The sequence below is a fragment of the Simochromis diagramma genome, unplaced genomic scaffold (assembly GCF_900408965.1).
Source record: "Simochromis diagramma unplaced genomic scaffold, fSimDia1.1 OVJJ01000402.1, whole genome shotgun sequence".
Taxonomy (NCBI): domain Eukaryota; kingdom Metazoa; phylum Chordata; class Actinopteri; order Cichliformes; family Cichlidae; genus Simochromis; species Simochromis diagramma.
The window spans coordinates 7,133,822-7,158,340 of record NW_024386972.1 but is presented as its reverse complement, the minus strand read 5'-3'; the positions used below and the strand labels follow the sequence as shown (position 1 = coordinate 7,158,340).

The window sequence follows — 24,519 nt, the reverse complement described above, 5'->3', positions numbered from 1 at the left end:
TAAAGGTTAGTAAAATATGCTGCAGCCAGCACATTTCCAAAAACACAACTTTTGCTCTGTAGACAAACATTCTCCGTTTCTGGTTTTTCATTTTTCAGTCTCAATATTGTTTGGCGAGTACCTTATGCGTGTCTGCAAACATGATCTATGCATGATAGGTGCAACTGCTGCAAGTTGCAAGTGACCAAAGCAATCACAAGGAGGCTTTTGCTTTTACCCTCAGCAACTACTGGTTTCAAGGGGTAAAGGCAATTGATTGCACAAAGTGTCATGGAGCTGTTTTTTGGACAAAGGTTTTTCTGTTGTGAACTCTGAATTCTTGTTGTTGTTGCTGTTTAACATTATGTTGGTTTTCAGAAATGTGGCAACGAGAATGAAAAAGTATCTTGATTCCTCGATGTTTCAGTTTCTGGTTCTTTCTGTGTTTTCTTTTGATAGAGTTCTTCTTCACTTGTCTCTTCTTTTATTTGTTCCTGCCGTGTAGTTTCCCCTGGGCTCATTACCTAAGTTTCCTTGTTTGTGTATTCACTTCTCATTGCTCTATGCTTCCCTGTGATTTTGCCTGTGTTTCCTAGTGTTTCCATTCCCTATGAAATTATTCCTTGTGGCTAAAACTTTAGTTTACTACCATTTCGATTAAACAACTAAGACAAAGTGTTAACTAGTAGGCTTCAGAGGTGCAGAAAGGTTGTCATCTGACTTCTGGGTGTACAGAAGTCTATGGTAAAACGGCCCTCAGATGCCTGCTCTGTAACCTTAGTAAACACATGACTTTAAGGTCACCTGGTGAAAATAAGGTCTACAGGTTTCAAAACACCAAGATGACAGAAACCACATTACTTAGCTTAAAGCCTCACAACAGCACTTCACCGACAAACGCATGAATTCAGTGTCCAAGTAATTTGAATACTGTCTGTGGTATTGAGTTGCTTTTGGTTTTGTTTTGATTGTACGGCCGAAGTGATTCCTCTTTTTATTTAGAAATGTATCGAGCCTAACTTTGGGTTTAACATCAAGACAGTAATGACAACATCAATCAAAAAATATACCTGCCAATTGTAAAATAAAAGTCTGCTGCAGATTGTATTCGTTTATGGAAACTCCAAATTCAAATTGGGGATCTGCAATTGACTTGTCAGCCTCATCCCTCTCAAGATTTAATGAACTAGAATTTTCTTTCCTCAAAACTGAAAGAATTAAGTTTTTGTCAGCTTTAAAATAATGCACTTCCATACCTTGAACATGCAGTTGACCTGCTGCTCCAGGGAGACTCCCATCTGCAAGAAAGAGGATCCTTCAGCCTGCAATGAAAAATAGTGCTTCATTCAATGCTTGTGGTTGTCATGGTTCTGAAGGTGGATGATGCAACAGCAGCTCAGAGCAGACTTCTTTAGCGGGGCTCATGCTTGCTGTCACAGAGGTTTAAAAAAGTGTTGAGATCGAGTACCCAACGGGTTTCATTTCATTTGTGTTGTGAAATATTTTCACCCATGGAACAAAACTAAAATATTCTGAGTAAATCAGCACACAAAAAATCCTGGTACAGTGTTGAACCTGTCACAACAGAAGCCAAACTGACAAGATATTCACATGAACTTGCTCGCTTGTCCTCATTTTAGCAACATCTTAACATTGTTACAGCTGCAGAACAGTCTATTTAAATAATTAGTTCCCTTGCTCAGCTGTAAAACGGTCCATGTTAAAAGTCACCATGGAACAGTCTTACATAACCAATTAATTAAGAACCAATAAAGACAAAGACAGGACTACATTTTAAGAGGGTGATGCACGGGTGATTGCATTTGAAATAAAAGATCTTTAGAGATTTCAGAAGTGTCTTTAAAAAAACTTAATTGGGCAGTTTAAAAAGTGACCAGAAGCACACCTTTATAGTTTTACACATATGACAGCAACTAGTTAGCAATAGCTCCTTAACACCAGATAGCTGTCAAAAATACCTGCACCCTATAGGAATAAATGTCCTATAAGGAAAAAATGCTTTTATTTTTTCCAGGGCTTTGATTCCCCAAATTGGCTCTCAATGTCTCTGAAGTGGAAATATTCAGTCCTGCTGCTCTCTTTATGTTTTAGGCGTTAGCGTACATTTTCACACCTAACTTAAGTTTACCTCCAAATGAACAAAATCCCTCTTAGCAGTGCACTCATACACAGACTAAGCATTGGCTGCACTTTGATTCAAACAGCCAAACCAGACAAAAGAGTTAACCATAAATTTCCACAGTCTGGACACTGTGCCCCTATCTTTTTTTAGACCCGCATCTGTGATAGTTAAAAGAAGTTGGAGATCTAAGGGGCCTAATGGTGCTGCAGGGCATAAGCAGACCTGTGATGTAAGCAGGTGCAAGAATATGCAGGGTCTTGACACAAGTAGTGATATGTTTTAATTTAATAATGGGTGGAGATGGGGAGGTTGGTGCAAGAAACGCAGATCAGGGCAATATTATCTTTTTAAAATATGTACATGGTATAGTACATGTACTATACCATGTAATGCACAAGAGAAGAAGGCAAACAGAATGAATGAGAGAGAGAAGAGCTACTGTTAAACTGTCAAGTGCCATTAGGGACCAGGTCTCAGATCTTTTCAGTCTGTTCTCGTCTCAGAGGTGACTAACTGTCATCGCTCCTTCCTGTTGCTTTTCCCTCTCTCACAGCTCAGAGCCTCTGCAAAGCCCAAGAGAGTTCTGCAGCCTGAGGAATACCACAGAAGTATCACAGCCAGACTCTTTCACTCAATTTCTACCAGTTTTATCTCTGTCTGTGCTTGTTTGAAACTCACCTCTATCCAGAGTTGAAATGCTACCAGACCACGGACTGGGCTAGGCATCAAAATAGCTATAAAAATAGCAATACTGAGGCTGTCAGTGAATGAATAAAAAATGGCTGTGGATTGGCAGTCCTGGTTAGCTATAGTGCCCCACTTCAGCTAGTATGTCTATGCAGCGGTGAGGTGCATCATTAGAAGAGAAAAATACAATTAGTTGTGCCCGAGCTATTAAACAAGCTAATAACACGGTGACCTCCTCGGTCAAGTCGGTGCTTCATCACTATTCAGTTTGTCACATCAGAATCAAACATGTTTGAAGACATTCACTTTCTCTTCCATAGTGAAATCAAATGAGAATTACAACAAAATCCTGTTCTCGACTAACTCTCACAGTGACACACCCACACAAAGAGACAGAGTTCACCCTCCCTCTTTTCATCCTCCACTTCCCAGCCGTCTTGTTCTCACCACCTTGGCAGTGCGGCTGTCACACACAAGCGTAATTAGCAGTCCTACTGCAGCAGCGTATGGTAATATGACAGGGAGACTGTGGACATGGTGGCTGCTCACACAGTCCTCTCATTCCACGGGGAGAACTTTGTACTGTACCGTCGCTCAGTGGAGTGACTGGTGTCAGTCAAGCACACACAGATGCTCATTCACATATGGACACAAATGTATTACACAGTAATACCCAGACAGGTCTGCTAGATTTACCATTTTAATTGCTTAACAAAGCCCCCTACCACAAATCACAGCCAAATATTAGCATCCATTAATGCATCTGATGGCCACAGATAGTTCGCAAATTACATCAATATGTATAAAAATAACGATATTGTTAGCATGTATTTACACTCACAAGCCACTTTATTAGGTGTTCAACTGCCCATTAACGCAAACATCTAATCAGCCAATCACATAGCAGAGACTCGAGACATGGTCCAGACAATCTGCTGAAATTCAGACGTGGGTAGAAATGGGATTTAACTGACTTTGAACATGGCCTGGTTCCTGGTGTTCCATAGGCTGGCCTTTTTAGAAACTGCTGGTCTCTTGGGACCAGCAGTTTCTCACACAAACATTTTTAGGCTTTACAGAGAATGGTCCAAAAAAAGGAGGAAAAAAAATCCAGCGAGGGCAGACTACTTTGAGCTAATAGGAAGACAACAGTACCTCAAATAACCACGCATTACAATCAAGGTATGCAGAAGAGCATCGCTGAATGCACAACAGCTCAAACCATGAAGCAGCAGAAGACCACTTCTGTCAACTAAAGAAAAAAACAGGAAACTGAGGCTGCAATTCACATACCTCACCAAAATTGCACAACCCAGTCCAACCCAGGAACTGAAGGTGAATCTAATAAAGTGGCCAGTGAGTGTATAGTGCACTCTTAACAAAAATGAGGCATGAAAGCCAGCTCTCCCCACAAAATCTATATTTTTTAAAGGTCAAGGTCAAAGGTCAAGGTCAAATTTATTTATATAGCACATTTCAAACAGCCGATGCTGCACAAAGTGCTTAACAATATAAAAACTACAGTAAAAATAAAGGCACTTTTCTGGAGGTACACCAAATGTGTAATATACTGAATGTGACAATTTAACAGGAAAATCCAATAATGGTGTTTCTGTAAATGGTTCGCTGTCAAACACCATCTTTAAACCCTAGCTAGATTATAAAATATGATTCTCATCCACCCTTTCAAAGGGTAATAACAACATGCCCATGATAAAAGGTGCTTGCGTATTAGCAGGAGCAACATGGCCCTATATGTCTAGCCCAAGGACACTTACATTGGCACATGGAGAGGCCTGGGATTTAACCACTAACCCTGCAATTAGTGAACAACCTGCTCCACAGTCTCTGCAGTGTCACTGGGGGTATGAGATATTCCCTCTTTTGGCATTTTAATGATACAGTAATGATAAAATGTGCTTTCTAACATGTTGACTCCAAAGACAATGGCATATAATTTACATTATTTCTGAAATCTGAAATTCATACCCTCTAGAATGATTAAAAAAAAAATTCCATCACCAAAAAAAAGACAACTTTGTAATGAGTGAGCCGTGTGTATGAAAGGATAAACAGGCACAAATCACGCCAGTAAACTGCAAAGGTATCGCATTTTTTGTTTAATTTTTCATTCCATGAAAAATTAGTTCCTACCTGACTCCCTGAATTTATGATACATACCATGGTACTTTTGCTCGAAGTTGGTTAAAAAATGTAGCAACATTTAACACCCTCTTGTCTGGGTGTAAAGTTTTAACAAAGCATAAATGTGTTTTTCAACCATGATCATTTCAGTCTACACCTTTGGGTCTTTGACACGGGAATTTTTTTTTTTTATTGTAAGAAGGTAAAAATTGATGTATCTTTCTAAATATGCTAAGGCCGATGCACAAACAAAAAAAGGAAAGAAAGGAGGCTCTCGTCAATTTTTTTTTTTTTTTTCATCAAGTTATCCGACATTAAAGCTACGATAATCACAGATATATTTTTGAAGACATGGTCTTGGTGACAGCTTCTCTCTTGAAAGGGACTATATCTTCAAAAGAAATTATCTCAGGCAGTATTTCAAAAGTAGTTGTGATGACTTGAGCATCAGCGACAGAATCAGATTATCTTTTGGTGCATTGGGGTTGGTGGAAGAAATCAAGCACATTCGATGGAAGTTGATGGAAATGTTTTTAGGGGACTTACTTGTCCTTTATATAGTGACATTTATCTCTTCATGATGTCAGGAAAAGTATTAAACTACTGAAATACTTTTATTACTACTTTGACCGACTGCCTTTTAGAAATTATTGGGTCATACTCATTGAATTTGGCCATTAATGTGATTTTATTCCCAGCAATGGAAAACTGTATCCAACGTGAATGCAGCAGCTCTGCTCTTCTCGTGACCTGTTTATAGAGTGCTGTGGTTTCTGGATCATGAGGCCGAGGGAGAGCCAGAAGGGAGGCGGTGGAGAGAGGAAACAGAGGTGCAGAAGGACAGACAGAGAAAGCGGGTCAGTCTGGCAGCAGAAACAAACCCCTAAAAAAGAAACGTACACTGTGATCCAGTAACAGTTGTCTGGCTCACATCATCACTTTGAACCAAAATCACGACCAGCGTGTGACCTTAGACTGCAGCCAGTCCTCAGACGGTAACCCTTGAATATAATCTTCCACTGACAGCCTCAAATTGTAATAGATGATCTTATATGCTCGAACGCTCGAACTCAACGCTTTCTTTGCTTCAAAAATCCATCATGTTCACAGTTTAAAGGCACTTTTGTCCGTGTTTACTGGCATCCACATAAAGCTGTCAGCTTTTCTTTTTTTTTTAAATTCCAGACCGTATCATCGCCTGCCAGCGCAGTCGCTCATTATTTGATGTTTGTAACTGTAACAAACAAAAGCTTGTTTGTGAGTGATCAAACATTTATGGCGCAAAACAGAGAGATTTAATAGTGCTTCACGAGAGCAGATAAGAGCTGTCATCTGCAGTTAATTAATTCCTCCTTTCCCAAAATGTTTCACGGCGGCTATTAAAATAATTTACTACCCTCTGTCATTATTTTAAGAGTGAACTCAACCCAATTTACAAAAGCAATGATGCTCTTTATATTTATGTCAAGTGAAAACTATTTGTTTTGTTTTTTTCAGAAAGACATTTTTTAAGATGAGGTGAGGTGATGAGGTAGTTTTTCTATCACGTCATTGCTATTATGTCCACTTCGCTGTGGACGTAATATGTTCCTATGCCTCATGTTTTTTTTTTTTAATCTTTATCTCTTCAACTGCTTAAGTCTTTTCGTTGGAAGAAGTAATTGTCTTTTGTTTGCTTCTTGGATCAATTTAAAGGTTCTGAAAATTACGTGAATCATATATGTAGCCTACACAGACTCTAACCCATTAACACCCATAGTGGATTTTGAACTGACTTGTTATCAGAATTAGAAAGACTTTATTTATCCCCAAGGGGCAATTAACATACAACAGAGCAGCATAATGTTGAATATAAGGACAATAAGAACAGGCAATGAGAGTGAGATAACAAATACACAGAATATACAGTATATACAGTTTTAAAATTACACAGTTTTAACATTAAAGTGATTGAAAGGTGAATAAATAACTGTAAGTGACTAAAATTGAATATTGTTATTGCATGCTCTCTACTATCATCTTTTCAGTAGATTTCAAGATACTTGGAGAATTAATGGTTAAGTAAATTACATTATGGAGATTTAATAATATTAAATAATAATTACAGTAATGTTAGATGTGATGATACCAGAAATAGTGGATCACCTACTGGTGATGGCCAGATGGTGCGATATGGCAGCCTCGCCTCTGTCAGTCTGTCCCAGGGCAGCTGTGGCTACGACTGTAGCTTGCCTCCACCAGTGTGTGAATGTGAGAGAGAATGAATAGTGGAATTGTAAAGTGCTTTTAGGGTCTCGAAAGCGCTATATAAATGCAATCCATCATTATTATTATTATTATTATTATTATTATTATTATTATTATTATTATTAAAACCAACTGTTAACTGCATATTTTTGTACATTTAAGTATTATTATTCATATTGCCGCATTCATTGACCCTGTTTATAGGTAATTTCATTGTTTAATCACATTAAAATGTTCCTAATTTAATGTTTAAAAGCACTTGGAAAAGGCAAAATCCCATGTAAAATTAGGGCAACGAACTATATTGTCATTACTGAAAATAACCGTATTTTTATGAGAAAGTTATTTTCTGTTATTTTATGGTATTATTTTGGCGCCCCAGCTGCCGGAATTTTACTGGTTTTTTTTAGGATTTTTTTTTACGGTGTATCATGGCACGCTGGTTACAATCTTCCACTGGGGATTTTGCTATGGTTATGTCTAGTATTTCTAGTGAATGCAGTGATGACAGACGAGAACACTTGCAGGTGATTAAAAAAATGTACAGTTGTGATTTTAGAATTTTGGTATTAAAACGTATCAAGTATAAAAATGGCTGATTCTGGTGACATACCTACTGCAAATTGGGAAGGAAATTGGGGAGTTGTAAGTAAATACTCCCCTGGTGCCTGCATGTGGCTGCAGGGTGGTGGAGGGATTGAAATAGCAGGTAGTGATGTGGAGCAGGAGAGAGAGGGATGGGACATTTTGCAGCTTTAATTCACCACCAAAGTGGGAGAGTCAGGCATGTTACGTGTCTATGACATAATGCAGCTCGAGCGGCCTGACCTAGCTAGCAGGCTTCGCTTCATTATAGACAACAGTGTGGACAGGCATTGAGCCCTGACCTCAACCCTATCCAGCACTTCTGTGATGTACTAGAACATCAGCTGAGAGCCAGACGCCAACATTGAGCTCCGATGAGGGGCACAGCATGCCACCAGCAAAGCATTCAGCTGCTTGCAGCTTCTTCATTTGCAGTGAATGACGTTCAGAGCCACCATAGAGCCCCACCTGAATCCTAATGGGAATATGTGTGAAAGAATATAGACGCTAGTACAGCGTTAACAATATAACCACTCAACTTGGCCTTAGGCATTGTTGCTGAACTGAAGATGGTCTCTGCCATTTGTAGAGTAATGTTTTACATCTTTTTCTGTAGGACACCAGTAACTGAGTGATTTGGAGAATGAAAATTTTCTGAAATCTTTTTTTAGTTAACATTAAAGTTGCATTTGAGCTAAATGTTAAGGTTTGACAGAACTTATGAAATTTTGATGCAAAGAAAGTTGGACATGTACTCTAAGTTACTAGGTCTAGCCATGTAAATTATAGTGCTATATATACATTGTTGTGTGTGTCTACTATTGTATTTTCTGTATCTGTAGTGCAGTCCCCAGCACATAAGTATCCTTTGTACTGGAACTATTACAGTTCTATCAAAAAGATCCAAAAAGTAGAGCTATACTGTGGATGCTGTGCCCAAGAACAACATTCAAAAGTTGAATTTGTGCTCAAATATAATTTAATGGTATTAATATGTTACTGGTATAAGAATCTTTTCCAGCGTCTCTTTGTTATCTTTTCTCAGAATCATTACATTTATAACACCAGCAGCAAAAGCGAAGGATAGGGTGCCCCCTCCAAATGATTGATTATACTATATGTGAACTCTGAAGATTCCAAATGACCTGATATGCTGCTTTTTTGTCATTTTCTGTTAAGCCAAAAAAAAAAAATCCCTTACATTTATTTTATTTAGTTAGTTAGTTATTTAGTTATGTATTTATTTATAACACAAATGATGACGAACTCTGGTTGGAGGACTCCCCTGTGAATTTTTGCCTTGGCCCCCAACAGACTCTACTGGCGTCAGTAACACTGACGCCAATTGGAGCAAACCTCTGCCCCAGGCTTCAAAATGTTATCTAAATCCTCAAAACAGTTAATCTCCTGATCTGCTAATTAATTAACCTATACAATTAATAGTTATTTTATGAAGCCGATTCATTGTTTGCAGTGGAATAATAAATACAGAATGCTTTTAATCCCTTTGCAACAACGACATCATCCCGTGTCGTTGTTGCAAAGGGGGCATTTCAGAAACATGGACAAACTTTCCTGCTGGAAATTTGAAGAGTATAGCTGGAGAAACCAGATTACTGTTGCATATACATTTGCAGCTAACATACAACTATTATGTAGTGGCAGTGTTAGGTGTAACACATACTGTAATCACATTACATTTTTAGCAACATAGTAACGTTACTGAACTAAATTTAGTAATTACATATCAGTTAATCAGTTATCAGCACGCTGGGCAGATAGAAAGAGAAAAAAGTCAGACATTTGCAGCTATTGAGGATTGGAGATACTGACATTACTTTTATTTCTATTGCCCAAAAGGATCAGAGCGTGATTCTAAAGTGCAAACTGCTTGCAGAACAGAAATAACTGCATTATACTGCTAACACATTGGCTCTTTATAGCCATCTCCACAGACAGGATGCTAATGCAAAGCTAGCTGAGAGCTCAAAGTCATTGTAAAGCTGAGTGCATGCCGACCCCGACCCAGCAGCCAGACCCTGAACTTCTCTTTGAGCTAGTTTTCATCTTTGCTTTGTTGCCCTTTTGTTCATACGTTTTACACTGTAAAAGATAGTTTAACAAATTGCTTTCTCTGGTAAGTAATTAAATGACATACTCCATTACTTTTAAGAAAAGATTAATGTGTAATGCATTACTTGACAACCCCAACCCTATGTTTTGGGGTACTCATAACCATACTTTGATAAAACACCCTTAACAAAACCCGTGTTTAACACTTGGATTGTCTGATATTTTGGTGTTGTCTGCATAATTTTGGCCAAGTGACGTTTCTGAAAACATAAAACCCATCAACTCAGAAGATGCATCTTTTCCTCAGACTGAATACAGTTATTATTGCAATCACTGCCATCATAATTAGAATATTCATATATCAGATGTTAGAATTTTATTCCAACTGAATTAAAGTTTTGTTATTAAAGTTTCTTGTTGTTCCCCCTGCAGCCTCGTCGGCACCGTGCTCCTGCCCCCATCCTCATCTCCTCTCTGTCGCCTCCTGCTCCACTGCTCCCACGACTCGACATCTGGAAGTAGCACCCTCTAATGATCGCCCAGCACACTGCAGTGACTGACAACCAGCCAGCCAAGAACACACAAACAGAAAACACGCTCAATCTCTGATTTCTAACTCCTCCGAGAGACACGTCACTACATTTTTTTCCCTCCTTCCCTCGCAGGCCCCATTGAACAGCCTTTATGCTGTTTTTCAGCGCTTCCTTAACCTTTAATTTCCTCTTCTTCGCTTTTGCTTGATGTATGTGCCGTCTGACAAAAGACACACTTCCTCTCCAGCCTTCAATCTTTTCATCTTTGTCTCATTCCCTCCTTCCTTGTTGTTCACCATAGAAAGATCACTGAGACAGGAGCCATAAATAGGCGGCTCGGGCGGCTGCTGCTTCTTTTTAAACCCACTATCAAAGATATTCATCATCATCAGGCCTATTGATAATCAAGCACTATTGAGCTCTTTTATCCCTTAACAGAATCATGCACTCATGGGCATGTCTTTCTCCATCCAACCCACCTGTCCCATTGTGCCAGACACCTCTGACAAGCTTTTTTTTTTTCTTCTTCCGGACAACAAAGGAGCATATAGAGAGACTGAAGAGGAGTATGAGGGTAAGGGTAAAATAATGCCTTCGACATGCAGGCCACAGGAAAATGCTTTTCTCTTTGTGTTCTACAGAGAACCACCACTCAACACTTTGGACTTCTCAGGGGCAACGTCACACCTCCTTGTTTGTGTTTGCTCACTGTCAAGTTGACAGGTTTTGTGATTGGCTCTGCAAATTACCAACCAGAGACCAGTGATCGATGATGAAATTTGACAAAAATATTCTGGAGGCAGCAGAAGAACTGTGTGAGATGTGTGTTAAAAGCAGATCTGAGGTAAATGGCTTGGAGAAGTTTTCAGAGGGACAGAAAAAATTGAGGGAAAAGATGAGTGAATGGTTTGGATTTGGGGATAAATGGTAAGCGCTACAGGGTGCTTCAGCCTCCTGAAGGCTCTAATTAACAGTTTAATGTTGTCCTAGAGCTCCAAGTGAGCAAAAAGGAGCACAGGCCTCTGGCTTACTTCAAGCCACAGTCTTAATAGACTCTGCCAGCATGCAAAAAAAAAAAAAGAAGTAGATTCAAGGAGCGAAGGTGATGGAGGAAAAGAAGAAAGCAGTGAAGGTGTAGAGAGACCAAAGCAAAATATGAAATGCATGGGGGAAAGAGACAGGGTTAGAAGTGAACTAACCAACAGGGGGGGGGGGAGGAAGAGAGAGAATTATGGAAACAAGGAGGACTATTTCACTCTCAAAAGAGACTCAGCTATGAGACAGTAAAACACTGCCTTTGGGCACCTGTCAGCCAAGCTTCATTGAGGCATCTTTCTCTTCTGTCTGTCTCTTATTCACTCACTTTGCCATCAAAATACAGCAAATCAATCACTCTCCTGCAGTTATCTATGACGTGACATCAACAGGAAGATGATAAAAACAATTACTGTGGTTTACAAAATGTTGCTGGGGGTGGAATTTATAGCCACAGGGCTATACAAGTTTCGATTGGTTGATAGGTGTAGGAATGAACCCATTTGACTGTGTATGTGTGTGTGTGTACTTCTCATATGTGACAGTATTCATTTGCATGTGTTTGAGAGTTGTTTCTATAAATACAAGGTGTTGGAGATAGCAGTTAAGCAATTAAAGGAAGGAAGGGGAGATGAGCCGAAAGCTTAGAGTGTGAAAGGAAGTAGAGACGGAGCCACATTCCCACCACAAAGTGGAGAAAAAGTAAAGATTAAGAATCCATCTGGTGTCATCAATCTCTTCTTTACAATCTAACTACACAGCTCGCTGCTCTCCATTTCTATTCATCAATGAGATACATGCTAAATCATAGCGGGAAAAACCTGCTGGTCTTCGACTGTGTAGACATGATTGATTGAAGCACAGATCACCCGTAGCACTTGTCTCCCCTTACGAATTTTCCTTTCCCACAACTCAAGACTTTTCCCAGCCACGGATTAGACGAGATGATGAGGGTCGAAGGCTCTAGTCATCGCTGATAATTCACCCATCTGTATTGCTCATATCCAAATATTTGCATGCAGCGAGTTGCTTGCCAAAGTAGGTTTCACCGCTCTGACCTACTTAAGTTGTTTTAAGCTGAGTGATGCCGGCGCAAAAGAGTTCTGACTAAGACAGGAGGCTGTGAAGAGCGAGTGCTGCTGCTGACAGGATTTATATTGCAGGTTGTTGTTCATCTTATACCAAGAAGTTGTTTTTCCCTCATTATACATATGTGACTAGTATTATTTTGATACCTCTGACTGAAATGCATTCACGAGTGTGGTGCGAAGGTCCAATTTAGGCTCGATCCTGGTGGTGGGACAGTGTTGAGAAGATTGAAAGTCTCATTGTTTTCACAGTACCTTATACGGTATGACGACTGCAGACCCACCACTGATGCCCACAATTGGCAGAGTTGTCTGTGTGGAGAGGAAGTCCAAGATCTGTGCTACTTCTGCCACCTGAAAGATTAAAACAAACAGATTTCATATTTGAATAAAAGAAGATGAAAGTGTTGCACCAGAATAACTCATATTCATTAATATAGTTTTACCAATTAGTAGTGGTCGAAAGACCAGGATGTAAAATTCATATTCAATCCAGAAACTGATCGATTGCCAGTTTAATGGCAAACTAAGCACCTTTTTTTTGTTTAAATCAAAACAGCACTTGAAAAGCAACAATTTTGTCAGGCAAACCTTAACCGGCATTAATAAAATAATACATAATAAAATTAAAATAAATATAAAACATAAAACATAATAACAAGTCTTTCAGATGTTTTAAAAAGGTAATGGTTTCAAAACTTGTAGAGCTCCAGTTTTGTTTTCATGTAATTATTATTATACTACACTCAGAATTTGTATTAAAATTACTAATAGGGGAGGTCACAAAATCTGCCAACTCAACCATGTGGAGCTTTCCGCTGTGGTGACTTCTTGTAGATAGGGTGACTAGCTGAAACTTGGGCAAATGGGCAACATGGTGGCAAGAAGGTCCTGGGTTCAAATCCCCCAGGAGCCTCTTTATGTGATTGCATAGTTCTCCCTGCGCCTGCATGGGTTCTCTGGCTTGTGTGGTAAAACAGTTGGTGATTCTAAATTAACTATTGTTGTTCATTTTAATGTCACAGGCTCCAACCCTATCACAAACTTGACTTGGATGGATGGGTGGATGAATGGATGTTTGCAAAAGAAGAAGAATTTGACTGTGAAGTGCAAAGTTGCTCAGCGATCCAGGCATCTATGAAGGGAAAATTGTTGCATTAAAATAGCAGCAACAAAATCCAAAACAGAGCATGTAGCGGCCAAAACCTACATGTACCACGTCTACCCATGCGTGCTTCCATAGTAGATTCTCTATTGCCACAGTTTTCTTTGAGGTGTCTGGTTTTTACTGGCTGTTGTTGGAGTTATGGCAATAGTTTAATGGTAAATCAGAGACCTTGCTCTTTATTAGTAAAAGAATATGTGCTAACAATTAAATGCAAGCTTTAATTCTGTGGTATTAACATTAAAAGGCATATCAAATAATAAACCTGTTTCAAGCGTTTTACTTCTAATGTTTAAATGCACTCATAAAACATTTCACTTTTTTCAGCAAAATTCTTTTTAGGAGATTTCAGTGATAAAACAAATCTTTGGATGATGTTTTTGGTAACTCTATGCTAGCTATAGTTTTTCCTACGACTTCATTTAAGCTGAGAACAATGCCTTTTTTAGGTTAATAAATCCTCTAAAATACTGCTTTGATTTAATGCAACATCTCTTCCCTTTACGATCTGAAACCCTACCGACACCATAATTTAATTTCTGCAAAGACAGCAAGTAAAAGTAAGCATTTAGTACACGCTTGGCATCTCAATTTGTTCCTCTTTGTGATTTAGGACAGGACAGATGCTTTTTTACATAAAATCTCGCCTCGTGCAGCTTTAGGAAATGGATCTGGGTGACTGAACACCATGACTCTGGAGAGGATGTCGGATCAGAAAACACAAAAATGCATAAATTATTCTTACCTGAGCGCCGGTACCCGAGCCCACATCATCCTCAAACACCACACCGTGCAGCTTTTCCGTTGCCATGGTATCGCAGAGACGTGTCAGCAGGTCACGAGGGTTGGTGTCATTGACCAGCACCGTTACAGGGCTGACCACTACGGGAAGGTCGACAAAATTCTCTCCACTGAGACGACCTCTAACCTCATTCTGGTAGCTAGAGCCGCTGAACACCACCGCGACATTGATGGACGGGTGCAGGAGGAGCGGCCGAGCCTGAAGAGGAAGCGGGGAGGAGATAAGGAGGAGAAGGAAGAGGAGAAGGAGGAAGAGAGGGGGCCAGGGGGAAGGAGGAGGATGTCCCCTGGGAAGGGCCATGCTGGCAGGCTACTGCCTGGAAAGGAGGGTGGGAGAAGAAGAGAAAAGGAAAGGGAAGAGAGCAGCAGTCAAATATACAAGCTGCTTTACTTTTGTGATGCTTTTGACATAATGCCTCATGATCCCTCAGTACATATCCATCCCTTACTTCCCTCTCCTGGTCTGTCTCCCTCTCTGACCCCTTTGTATGACAGTATTAGCCCTGCATTTAGACTTGTGTCGTCAGGAAAACTGTGTCTGTGTGTGTCAGAGTGTGCGTGCATGTAATCCTCCAAAATCCAATCCCCAGTGTCATGACTGTAATCACCTCCCCATCTCTATACATTTCTGATTTGGTGCACACACATAAACACACACACACACTGCAAGCAGGATTCCAAAACTGTCACACATGTCCTCAACTCTCATTACTGGGATTACATTACGTTGCACCACATTACTTCAGCCAACCTCTCTCCATGTGGTGTGATGTCATCAGACTAACCCCAGAAATGCGAGATGTGAAACTGCTACAATAACTCTTGGGTGGATTTCAAATAATGCACTTATTTCAACAGCACATCGTCACTAAGCACATTTGAAATATTGACCATTGACCTGGATTGATATATGATTTTAATTCAGAAAACGTGGGCTGTTGGTTTAACACCAGCATTTTTTGATTTTTCTCAACTTCAATTTTCTCGATACAGGATGGGCTCCTTAGGAAACAACTGACAGTGTTGGACAACACACCACCTTTAAGACCTACCATAGAACGCAGAGTCCGCCATAGCTTAACTATTTATATTTTTACATGCTGTAGTGCCATTTTTGGGAGCATTTCAAGTGGCTAAGAACATCAATAACAACTGTTATAGCCCATATTTTAATAATATGTATGCATTAAGTCCATAATAACTACATTAATTGCAAAAAAGTGCAATAAACTACCAAAAAATTGAAAATCGTTTTTGGTTTTTTTACATATATTTCTACTTGGAGAAATTTAAGAGGCTTATCCCTCAAAACTTTAAATACAAAAAAGTTGCAAAAAATAGTTTACAACAACAGGAACTTTATTTTGAGTGTCTTCATAGTTTTCTTTTTGAGATACACCATTTTTTATATACTGCAGGAAAAACGAAAAACAATCCTATGATGCAAATTTGCAAAGAAAACAGCATGTGCATCAATATAAGCTATTTCCAGCAGTGCAATTCGAGTTCTAAGCATCCCAGCAACTATTCAGAAAAGCATAAAGTCAAACATGACTTATAAAAACACCAGTATATGCTCTTAAGGCCTACAAGTAAAAAACTACATTTTCCGCGAAAATGACGTCACTTCCGGTTTCGGGCAGGAAATGGTGGACATGCGATCAATTGTGCCTGAACGTCTGTGTCAAGGTGGAATGTGTACAACAGCTGATCGGATCGCAAAAGCGGTTTCTGGAGATTAATGTTTTTGTTCCTGCAAGGCACTGTTTTTATGCAGGGTTGTTTGCAAAGCTATATGTGAGAAGGAAAATGTGACCCGAGACAGCGGATGGCATAAGATGTAAGTAACAACGCCTCCGGGTTCATATGCAAAAAAAATTTAGGGGCGGCTAGCTTACATGGTTGCAGAGCTACCGGGATTTAAAAATAGTTACGCAAAAAAGAGCGTGCCCGCTCCGACCGGCTTCAAAGGGTTAAACACCACAGCCTACCTAAGGATTGTTGTCCATTTCTTTATGAACATAGCGTACTCATCTTCTGATGACTGGTTACAGCAGAAAAACAAGCCAGTCTCAAATTTCATATCATCTTCTTGAACAGTCCCAAAGAGCACCTTTGGGATGTGATGGAACAGCAGTGACTGCACCGCTACGCACCCCTGCAACATCATCATCAAATTTGCAGACGACACCACTCTGATGGGGCTCATCACCAACGATGATGACACCGCCTACAGGGATGAGGTCCAGCGACTGTCAGAATGGTGTAACTACAATAACCTCACCCTAAACACCAAGAAAACCAAGGAAGTGGTCATGGACTTCCGCAAAACAAGAACTGATCCCCCTCCCCTATCCATAAAAGGTGACTATATGGAGAGGGTGTCCTCCTTTAAGTTCCTCGGCACCCACATATCCAAGGACCTATCCTGGTCCACAAACACATCAGCCCTAGTAAAGAAAGCCCAGCAGCGCCTCCATTTCTTGAGGGTTCTGAGATGGAACAGGCTGCAGACTGAACTCCTAGTGTCCTTCTACCGTGCCACTATCGAGAGTGTGCTGGTGCACGCCATCCCTGTGTGGTACGCTGGTTGCACAACAGCTGACAAGAAGAGACTACAGAGGGTCATCAGAACTGCAGAGAAGGTAATCCGCTGTCCACTCCCCTCTCTGGACTTAATTGCCAGCTCAAGATGTCTCTCCAGAGCCAGGGCAATTATAAAGGACCACCTCCATCCTAACCACCACCTCTTCAACATCCTGCCCTCTGGAAAAAGGCTCAGATCCATCGGGTGCAAAACCAACAGACTAAAGAACAGCTTCTTCCCGAGGGCTGTCAGAACTCTTAATGCAAACTAAGAGTGTGTAAAGACTTCTCCAACACATCCACCCTGACACTGCTGTTGATCATCTATGTGCAATATCTCAGTCTTTCCATGTTCTTTGCAATATTTTTGGCTCATGTGCAATTATTTTGGTCCCAGTCTGTTTCAATGTTTCCTACACATACACCATGTATATAGTTCCAGTCACATATGTATACATATACACTGTTTTATATTTTATTCTATTTGTTAATTTTTTTTTTCCGCCTTCGTTGTATATTGGTTTCTCTTCTTCTTACTTTAGCACCTTTGTGGTCCAGCTACCCAATTTCGCTGTGCAAGAAACTGCACAATGACAATAAAAAGCTCTAAGTCTCTCTAAGTCTAACAGGAGAGTCACATTATGGATGCACAAATCAATTCAGTTCAACTAAGTTTTATTTATATAGCACCAAATCACAACAATAGTCGCATCAATGATCTATAAATTGTAAGGTATAGACCATATAATAATAGAGAGAAAACTCCAGCGGTCAAACAATGCCCTTTGAGCGAACTCTTGGCAACAGTGGGAAGGAAAAACTCCCTTTTAACAGGAAGAAACCTCTGGCGCTTCCAGGCTCAGGGAACAACTGTGCAGAGCAATCACAAAGAATTAAGGATGTTTGGAAGGCAAAGTGGCGTGTAACTTTTTTGAAAAGTAAAAATTATATTTCTTTGTACTTGGTCTTCTAAAATGGTCGTCGCTTTAATTAAAACCTAATGTTTGGCATGCATTCACAGTACAACTCAACTTTGCATTTGCTGTTTGAAGATCATTTCCTATTTAATCAATAACCTTGAGCCTTTGATTAAACCAGGTGGGCTTTCATATAGCAAATAAGGATCTCCACACAAACACTCACACAGTACTTAATAGGTAGGACAGAATAGATAGCGTGTTGGTTTCATCTGCGGCCATCAGAGACACCCTGATAATTAACAGCACCTCTCAGCTTTGATTCAAAGCAACACTGGGTTAAATGTGTCCCATCTCTCCAACACACTTCATGCTCCTGGCATATCAATCATTCATCTTAATAAGTTTGTAGGCTCCTGGGTTTCAGGTGCCCATAGCAATAAATATGCAGTTTGACCCCTTGAAAGGCAATTTATCCTTATTAGATTTATTCCAGAAATAAACCATTGTGTTTAAAATGGGACTGATGGGCAATGAGACTTTTTTTCTTCAAGTTTTGCTTTATATTTGTCAGTTTTCTTTTATTCTATTGATTGTAATGGTCAGCAGTCCCACACTGGCCATTTTACTCACATTTTCTAAGCTTCAAAAGCTCTGCGATGCGGCATGTTTTTCATTTGTGCAGCACATATTAGAAAATTATTATCGAATGTCATCTGCATATTGTGACATTTTGTCAGTTCATTTTAGCTAGGTCAACAATTTAACAAATCCAACCTCTCCAGTTTTCTGGAGATGCCCAGAAAGCTACAGGAGGTGAAATATGAGCCGGTATCAGACCTAAAGCCACCCTCAAGTCTTTCAGCCAATCATGTTAATCATGTTATGGCCCGCAAAGAAAAATGTTTACTGCCTGGGCGCAGCAGCCTTTAATCTCTTGGCCAGAGAGTTGAGGTCCCTGGCGCCATTAAAAAATAATTTGAAATTCTTTCGTTTTTAAAATAAAATGTGAATATTTATAATTAGAGCATATTTGTTTTCTCTATCATAAAAAACCCCTACACTATTTGGATCAACTCAGTGCGGCTCGCCACGGTTTGGGGGGTTTCCATTACCTGGCACCAGGTACTCTCTTAGTACCTGTTCGCCAGGTGTTCCAAGCAATCAGAGAAGGTACTAAAATGTGACGTCATCAGGCTGCATGCCACCGATTGGTTGGACAGTAGCCTCACTCGATGAGTCATGAGAGCTTCTCCTTCACGAAAATTAAACCGCAATTTTTTAGGCCTGACAACAAGCGAAATAGCCACAAAAAACAACGCGGTGTTTATCTGAGTCTAACGAAAAGCCACAGACCGAGCAGCAGGGATATTCTTGCCTCGTAGCAGGGATATTCTTGCCTCGTTCACCTTTTTTGTAGTGTTCGTGTCGGGGAGGGGGACGGGGGGGGGGGTGCATTGCTTTCACAACAGCCACGCAGGTTAGGTATCAGTGGATTGTAATGAAAAAGTAATCGATCAGTGGCGAGTCAATCCGATTAGGCAGTAGTAGAAAAGGGGCTTTTGTTTCCAGTGAATAATTATATGTTAATGTAAATTGTTGTGTTATTTGGATACTAAAAATTAGCACTTTAGTCCCCCAAGCAGCATACTTCAACTGAAAGCCATAGACAAAGAACAGCTGATTATATTTCAAATATGTGAAATAAAAGGCAAATAAAGAAACACATACTGACCTTCGTTAATATCTGAAGCAGAAAATGTAGGCAATATTCCTAATTATCACACATAATGTTCATTTTACAATTTGGATGTTACACAGTAAGATTAATATTGTACTGAGAGAAAATGTTATATCTTCAAGGGTAAGAGCTGTTTTTTGCGAAACATTATTAAAGCCTGTGGATCAAAAGACGTTCATATTCTGGAACATATTTGTCATTTAAAAGAAATTACACCGCATCTCCATTAGCTAGAGGATTAAAAGGGAAAATTAGAAGTAAAATTGCGCAGCTGGATAGTGTATTGGTAAGACTACACACCTTCGGAGCGGGAGTCACAAGTTCGATTCCCACCCGGTATCTAGTAAGGGTCCTGGCTAGACCCCCTGTGCAAAGCAAACAAAAAAACAAAACAAGCCCTGCAGCCTGTCCGCAGCTCGGACACAAGAATTTCACTACATGTTGTACTCTGTATAATTGTGTATATGACAAATAAAGGTTGTTTGTTGTGAAAATTAACAATTCTTTAACTCTTAGTTGTGCCATAACTCAATGCTTTATGCATGAATGTGAAATTAACTTGCAAATCTGTCATAAACTTTCATAATTTACTTTTTCATTTCCTTCTACCAGAGTGAATAATAAACTGTTTACACAATGCTTGCTGAATTTTGCTTGAAATTATATTAATTCAAGCTCACACACACAAAGTCAGTAACGGGTTTAATGTAAATATACCTCAAAATGTTAAATGTGGTGGAGGGGAAACCAGAGGATATCTGCAAAAGATGGAAATAGCCTGTGTGGATCATATGACTAGAGAGCAGGTCAAGTGTTCATTTACCAGTGTAATCTCTGGAAAAAGAGATTAGCAGTGTGTTTGTGTGCGAGTGTCTGTGTGTACGTGTGGGTAGGTAGTTGAGGGAGTGGGTGTCTCTGCTCTAGATTGGCAGCAAGAGTATGATTATGACACACAAAGGATGTGAACATAAGAGAAGGCCACAATGTGTCTAAACCTAACACACAACAACTGACTTGTGGTCTTTTTAAATGAATTATAAAAATCACATGGCTTGTTTTAGAGAAGATGCAGTCAATGAAAGATAAATGTGAAGATGTGAAGATGTCAGACAGCAGATTGTCAGTAAGTGTGTACACACATTTTCCCCAAATCCTTGGATGTTTTGCCCTTTTTTTAAGGTTTATATTCACATGCACAGTTTGAGCGAATGAGCATGGTAGTGCATGCACAGGTTTTTTTTATTATTATGGAAATTTCCAGATGGAGTGCAGCTCTTCATGTGTGATAAACTCTCTCACTGGGACTTAGGTAGCATCAGCATCAACACGACAACGTGAATCCAAATTCCTCTTGCCATCACTGTTAATAAAAAAAAAACAATCAAACAGCTGCGAAATACAAGAACAATGAGAAGTATAAAAAGAATGGTTTCTGGTTAATTTGACTAGTAAACAAACAAACAAAAACAAACAACATACCTAATATACAGTGTCTCATATAAAATAATCATTGGTTTTTTTGTGGGGGTTTTTTGTTTGTTTTTTACGGTTGTTGTTTTTCGTAATATCTTTGCCTAATAAGTACAGAATATTTCAAGCCTGCCGCCCTCTGAGAACTGATCAAATTAATCATAGCTAAAGTAGGAAGCTACTTTTTGTACTGAACTTTTCACCTCTCTGCTGATGCTACAATAGTGGAACAATCAAAACTCTCATGTGGCCTTTTAGCCGATTAATTGCTGCACAATCTGTCATCACAAATTAAAATGTTATTTTTCTATGTAATTTCTCTATAACAATGGGGAAAACACTGACACACATCTGAGTTCTCATAAGCCTATAAGTGGGCTTGTTTCACAGTCTGCAGTAATGTTTGTTTTTAACATTATCAATCAAATACTGGACTACATGTTAAGCTGATGTGTAAGTCAGTTCTCTCTCTCAGCTGGGATATGACAGCCTCCCTCTATTCTCGAGGGGAATAAGCAGATTGGAACTAGTTGATGGGATGAGGATCATCATCATCAGAAAATTATCAGCATGCCTTGTTTGTAGGGTTCTCATAATACAAGAAATCCAAGCTCAATACTGATACCCAGGAAATTATTCAATGCTTAATACGATTTTTGATACCACAGGGGCAAAAGAAAATATTTTTTTAAATTGACATTACCAGTGGGTAGCACTGACAGCATTTTTGCCTAGCTCATTTGTTTTTGGCCACAGCCATCAGGCACTGCTTAATGATAACTTGACAGCTAATGTGGTTATTGGATAAAGATACTTTCAGCTGTTCACTTACTTCTACAGGACCTTCCATAGCAATTTGTATCTGTATGTTTGATTTGGCAAAGATTTTATACCAGATGTTCTTACTGATGCAAACATCCCAGTTATCTGGGCTTGGGACCAACACCATAACTAGGAGAACACTGGCTTGTGGTTAACACTTATGATAACTGATACTTCAGTGTTGTTGGAACACAGCATTACTGACCTCCCCTAAATTCCTCCTAAAGTGTTGTTTCATGTTGTGAAAACTACTTAATCTGCTAATGAGGGAAGAGGCTGTGTGCTTCCCTGTGTGCAGGTGGAGGAGGTAAAAACAGCATTATTGGTATCATTACTGAGAAAAAAGGAATATCTAATCCAATAGTCATTTTTGGTATTATTGATTAGTATGTGAGAATTATAAAAACATTTTTTTAAAAGCCTTAGTTTCAAAGGTGTTGTTGAAAAAAGAATTCCACGGCACTAATTAGGGAGCCTGAATTAGTGGGTAAAATTAATGTAGTAAAAACGAACATCCTCTCATCAACATACAGCATGCACAGTGCTCTGACAGCTGCAGGAAACGTTAGGAATCTCTAGAGCCCATTTATACAGAGCTAGGGTCCAAGAAATCCCAAAATGAGCCTTTATTCTGCAGAGTTATTTCATTTCCTGATACTGATATTCTGACAGTGGAAATTCCCAGTGAATACCTGATTCAAAGAATTTTAGATGCAATATTGATTGCTCTAATTACAACACCACCGACAAGTGAACTTAATAAACGTGATACTTTTGTTACATGAAATACTAGAAAACCTTGGGTCCTGACATTGATGTGGGTGCCACCTATGTGTTGCTGTAGACCAAGCATATCTGCCATGGTAGTATCTCTGCAACCTCAGCACTGGCCTCATTAAGTGGGACAATGCCCCCGCCCAATCACACAAGTGCTCTGGTATACAACAGAGACCCAAGGCTTTGACCCAGCTCCTGAACTCCCCAGATCCCAATCCGATCAAAAAAGCTCGAACCACAGAGACGCTGTCCTGCAACCCACAGGACAGGACATCCCACTGGATGTTCTGTCAACAACCTGGTGCCAGACACCACGGCACACTCCCAGAGTTCCCATGGCCATGCCCCAAATGGTCGATCAAAGGACAATCTAGAAAATATTTGGGGCGTGATGTTATGGCTGTTCAGTGGTGTATAGAGTGGCTATGCCCACTCTCAGAAAGACATTATGTACTGTCGTGGATTTTACATGTTTGCATCACATACAGTTTATTTGGATAAGCTATGTTTTCTCACTTGAAACAAGGAACCCTGTATTTCCGATTCTAGATTAGGCAGATAGGAATTAGCCAGTGTAAAATAGGTAAAATGATGCTTGCAGCATGACACACATCATATCCCCAATCCCCCTAAATCAGAAAGCATATCAAGCCCATGATGGCTGCCAATTTGAAACTCTGCAGCTTTGAAACTGTATAAGAGGTATGGCATTGTTAAAACTTAGAGAATATTTTGATGACATACAAATTCCACCTGTAATCTGTTGGTGTGCTCAGGATTATGAGCCAAGGTGTAAAAATGTAAAAGTTGAAAATGGAGAAGATAAAAGATTCACATCATTCACACTAAAATTATAATAGAAAAATATAAGTTAGAGAAATAACTCCGATGGGTACCTTATGACAATTATTTTACTCCAAATACTTTGGACAAAAGCATCAAACAATGGATACCAAACCGAATAACAGCACTGTGTAACGTAATAAGACAACCAGTACCCTTTAAGATACGTACAAGAGATTTTTATAAGTGGGATGTAAAGCGTCCCGCTTACAAAAGTTTTGAGAAAAAAATGGCATAATTACAACCATATTAGAAGTCTACAATTCAAGTAATATTGGGCAATATCTACATTACATCAAGAGTTAGTGGAAAAGAAAAGGAATGCAGCACTTCATGTTGAATAGAAATGGGTAAAAGAAATGGGCATGAATATTTCTGAATAGTTGCACATATGGCAAAAACAACAATCTACTACATCATCAGGTAGTTGGAGAAAACACTGTTGGGAAAACACATCAGTAACACAACCATGCTGGAGCGGTAAATGCAAATTTTTTGGTTATTATCAACATTCTGGGTTACGATATTCTATGGTCACATATGGTGTTGTGGTTAGGTAAGATAGCAAAATACTGTGCCAAGAGACATGTTTGTTTAAAATGTTATCAACCTGTAAATGGCTGAAAGTAGCGAGTGAAATATATGTTATGGAGTAATTGACTCATAAGGTACCACTTCATGAGGAACTGTGTTGAGAGAAACGGAAGAAATGGACCATGTTCACATGATAATGACAAGGTGAAGGCTGAAATACTGATGTCACAGAAACAGACTGCAGAGACAGAGTAAATCAGACTGTTCGTGGGGTGATGTGGTGATTTTCATTGGTTTGTTTTGTTACTCTCCGTTCTTTTGTGTATATCTGAAAGAGAAATGAAGTGT

General features: G+C 39.5%; 1 protein-coding gene across 2 annotated transcripts in view; it reads right to left on the bottom strand.

Moving 5' to 3' along the window:
* LOC120738124 (glutamate receptor ionotropic, NMDA 2C-like) overlaps positions 1-24,519 on the bottom strand; it is a 62,584-nt gene that overhangs the window by 34,732 nt on the left and 3,333 nt on the right. For both annotated transcript variants that reach the window (XM_040039195.1, XM_040039196.1), the window contains 3 exons: positions 14,426-14,798; positions 12,771-12,869; positions 1,236-1,301 (listed from right to left, as the gene is read on the bottom strand). In XM_040039195.1, the coding sequence (XP_039895129.1) occupies positions 1,236-1,301; positions 12,771-12,869; positions 14,426-14,782 (522 nt within the window). In that variant the 5' untranslated portion in view covers positions 14,783-14,798. The remainder of the gene's footprint in view (positions 1-1,235; positions 1,302-12,770; positions 12,870-14,425; positions 14,799-24,519) is intronic.